This window comes from Sinocyclocheilus anshuiensis, unplaced genomic scaffold (genome assembly GCF_001515605.1).
Source record: "Sinocyclocheilus anshuiensis isolate Anshui unplaced genomic scaffold, SAMN03320099.WGS_v1.1 scaffold272, whole genome shotgun sequence".
NCBI lineage: Eukaryota > Metazoa > Chordata > Actinopteri > Cypriniformes > Cyprinidae > Sinocyclocheilus > Sinocyclocheilus anshuiensis.
In genome coordinates, this window is record NW_015554117.1 from 1,905,528 (window position 1) to 1,908,117 (window position 2,590).

The following is a 2,590-nucleotide window of genomic DNA, read 5'->3' on the forward strand; positions in this document are numbered from 1 at the left end:
TAATAATAATAATAATAATAATAATAATATATGCTTTGTTTAATTATTGAAATATACACTTAAAATATGACAAAGGGGCTTAGCTGACAAAAAAGTTTGGGAATCCCTGCTGATTATTTTAATGATCAAATATTATTTTTATTTTAAGTACAATTGTATAGTTGTATAATAATATATTTTGTCTTGATTTTTTTATAGTTACAAGTATAAAATATTAATGATATAAAACAATTTATTATTATTAATAATAATAATAATGATAATAATGTAAGTTTTATTAAATTATTGAAATATTAACTTAATGTCAAAGGGGTTGACAAAGTTTGGGAATCCCTGCTAATTATTTTTATTGTCAAATATTATTTTTGATTGTAATGTACAAATGTATTATAATATAACATGTTTTTATCTTGATTTTATAGTTAAAAGTATTATAAAATCATAATAATAAGATAAAAAGATTATAATATAAAAACAATTTTGTTATATGATAATAATAGTTCATTATGCGCTTTATTGAATTAAAGAAATGTTAACTTAAAATATACTTCAAGAAAATATTTTAAGGGGTTTGGCTGACAAAAAAGTTTGGTAATCCCTGCAACAGACTAAACCTAAAATACAACTATTTGGATTTTTAGAATAATAAATTAAAATTTATCTTTTGCTTTAACAAATGAGGTTGTGTCAGAATCAGGTCTTGTATTTTTAATTCCTGTCGATTTGCTTTTCCTGTCAGACTCCTGCGTGACGATCGTGCGTTCACCTTCATCCCTCGCTCCCGGCAGGAGCTTCCCGACAACTTCCCCAAAGAGATCCTGGGAATCTGCTATTTCCTAGAGGCGGGGAAAACCCAGAGCCACGCCTCTCTCACCAGCACTCGCTCCGCCCCCATCCGGAAAGTGTCCTATAACATTGGGACCATGTTTCTACGGGAGACTAGCCTCTGAGACGGCCCCGCCCATTTGCTATGACATCACATCCTGTAGACTAGTGTTGCCTGTGGCAACTGGTTGCCCCGCCTCTCGACCGGAGCGTCGCCCTTGAGGCATGACACTGAGGGGGCGGAGAGGATGGCCCCGCCCTTGGCCCCGCCCTTTAAAGGAGCCATGGATAATTGTGTTCTGAAAATACAATAAAACAAATATATATATAGATATATATTTAAAATAAAGCCTTCTGCTCTACGGCATAGCCAAACATACATGGTGTACACATGCAAATACTACAGACAAACTCATGTAAACAAACGCATTTCTTGCAGCATTGCAGGTCATAGAATTCACATGCATAACTTTGGTGCCTTTACCTCCCAAACACACACACACTCCACAAACATGCATTTATCATGCCGCCATTAACCACTGTTAAATCCTTAATGTGTGTGTGAATCCTCTGTTTACCATTGTTAGATCCCTTGTGTTTGTGTGTGTGTGTCCAACCATTAACCACTCTTAGATTGCGTGGATGTGTGTGTTTGCCCTCCAGTTTGTGTGCAGTGTGTGTAATGTGTGTGTGAATTTGTGTAAAGACTGAGGCCATTTCGCACATCTAACATCTGTGGGATGTTTTTATTTTGGCTCTTATATTCGTAGCAGAAGCGTAGCTGCGCGAATGTGCAGAATATGCACTGTTAACTCATTTAAAGGAATAGTTCACCCAAAAATGTTAATTTGCTCAAATATTACTCACCCTTAGGCCATCCATGATGTAGATGCGTTTGTTTTTTCATCAGAACAGATTTGGAGAAATGTAGCATTGCATCAGTGTCTCAGCAATGGATGCTCTGCAGTGAATGGGTGCCGTCAGAATGAGAGTCCAAACAGCTGATAAAAACATCACAATAATCCACAAGTAATCCACAGCACTCCAGTCCATCAGTTAACATCTGGAGAAGACAAAAGCTGAAACAAATCCAGCATTAAGACGTTTTTAACTTCAAACCATTGCTTTCGGCTAAAATACGAGTCCATAATCCATAATAATGTTTCCTCCAGTGAAAAATGTCCATCTCCTGTTGTCTCTCACATCAAAATCCTCACACATATTTGTTTAGAGCTGTTTTGGCTTGTAAACGGTGCTTGATCTGTGCAGATTTCTCTCTTGATTCAGACCAGAACACTTTTTCACTGGAGGAAGCGTTATATTTTAGCCGGAAGCAAAGTTAAAAACATGTTAATGCTGGATTTGTTTCAGCTTTTGTCTTCTCCAGATGTTAACTGATGGACTGGAGTGGTGTGGATTACTTGTGGATTATTGTGATGTTTTTATCAGCTGTTTGGACTCTCATTCTGACGGCACCCATTCACTGCAGAGCATCCATTGCTGAGACACTGATGCAATGCTACATTTCTCCAAATCTGATGAAGAAACAAACTCATCTATATCTTGGATGGCCGGAGGATGAGTCCATTTTAAGTAAAATTTCATTTTGGGGAGAACTATTACTTTAACAAAATATTTGCAATACAGGCTTTAAGTAATGCAAAACACTGTTTGAAAAAATATGTCTGTCGGGCTTAATGCAAGTTACATGCCATGAAAGGTACACAGTTTTTGTTCAGTAAATTGATACTGAATCTAGATTATA

At 36.2% G+C, this 2,590-nt stretch overlaps 1 protein-coding gene across 1 annotated transcript in view; it reads left to right on the forward strand.

The window, feature by feature from the left end:
- Positions 1-1,694, forward strand: part of LOC107669873 (guanylate cyclase soluble subunit alpha-2-like) — a 31,519-nt gene extending 29,825 nt beyond the window's left edge. The window contains exon 10 of the mRNA XM_016462297.1: positions 740-1,694. Within this exon, the coding sequence (XP_016317783.1) occupies positions 740-950 (211 nt within the window). The 3' untranslated portion in view covers positions 951-1,694. The remainder of the gene's footprint in view (positions 1-739) is intronic.
- The last annotated feature ends 896 nt before the right edge of the window (positions 1,695-2,590 follow it).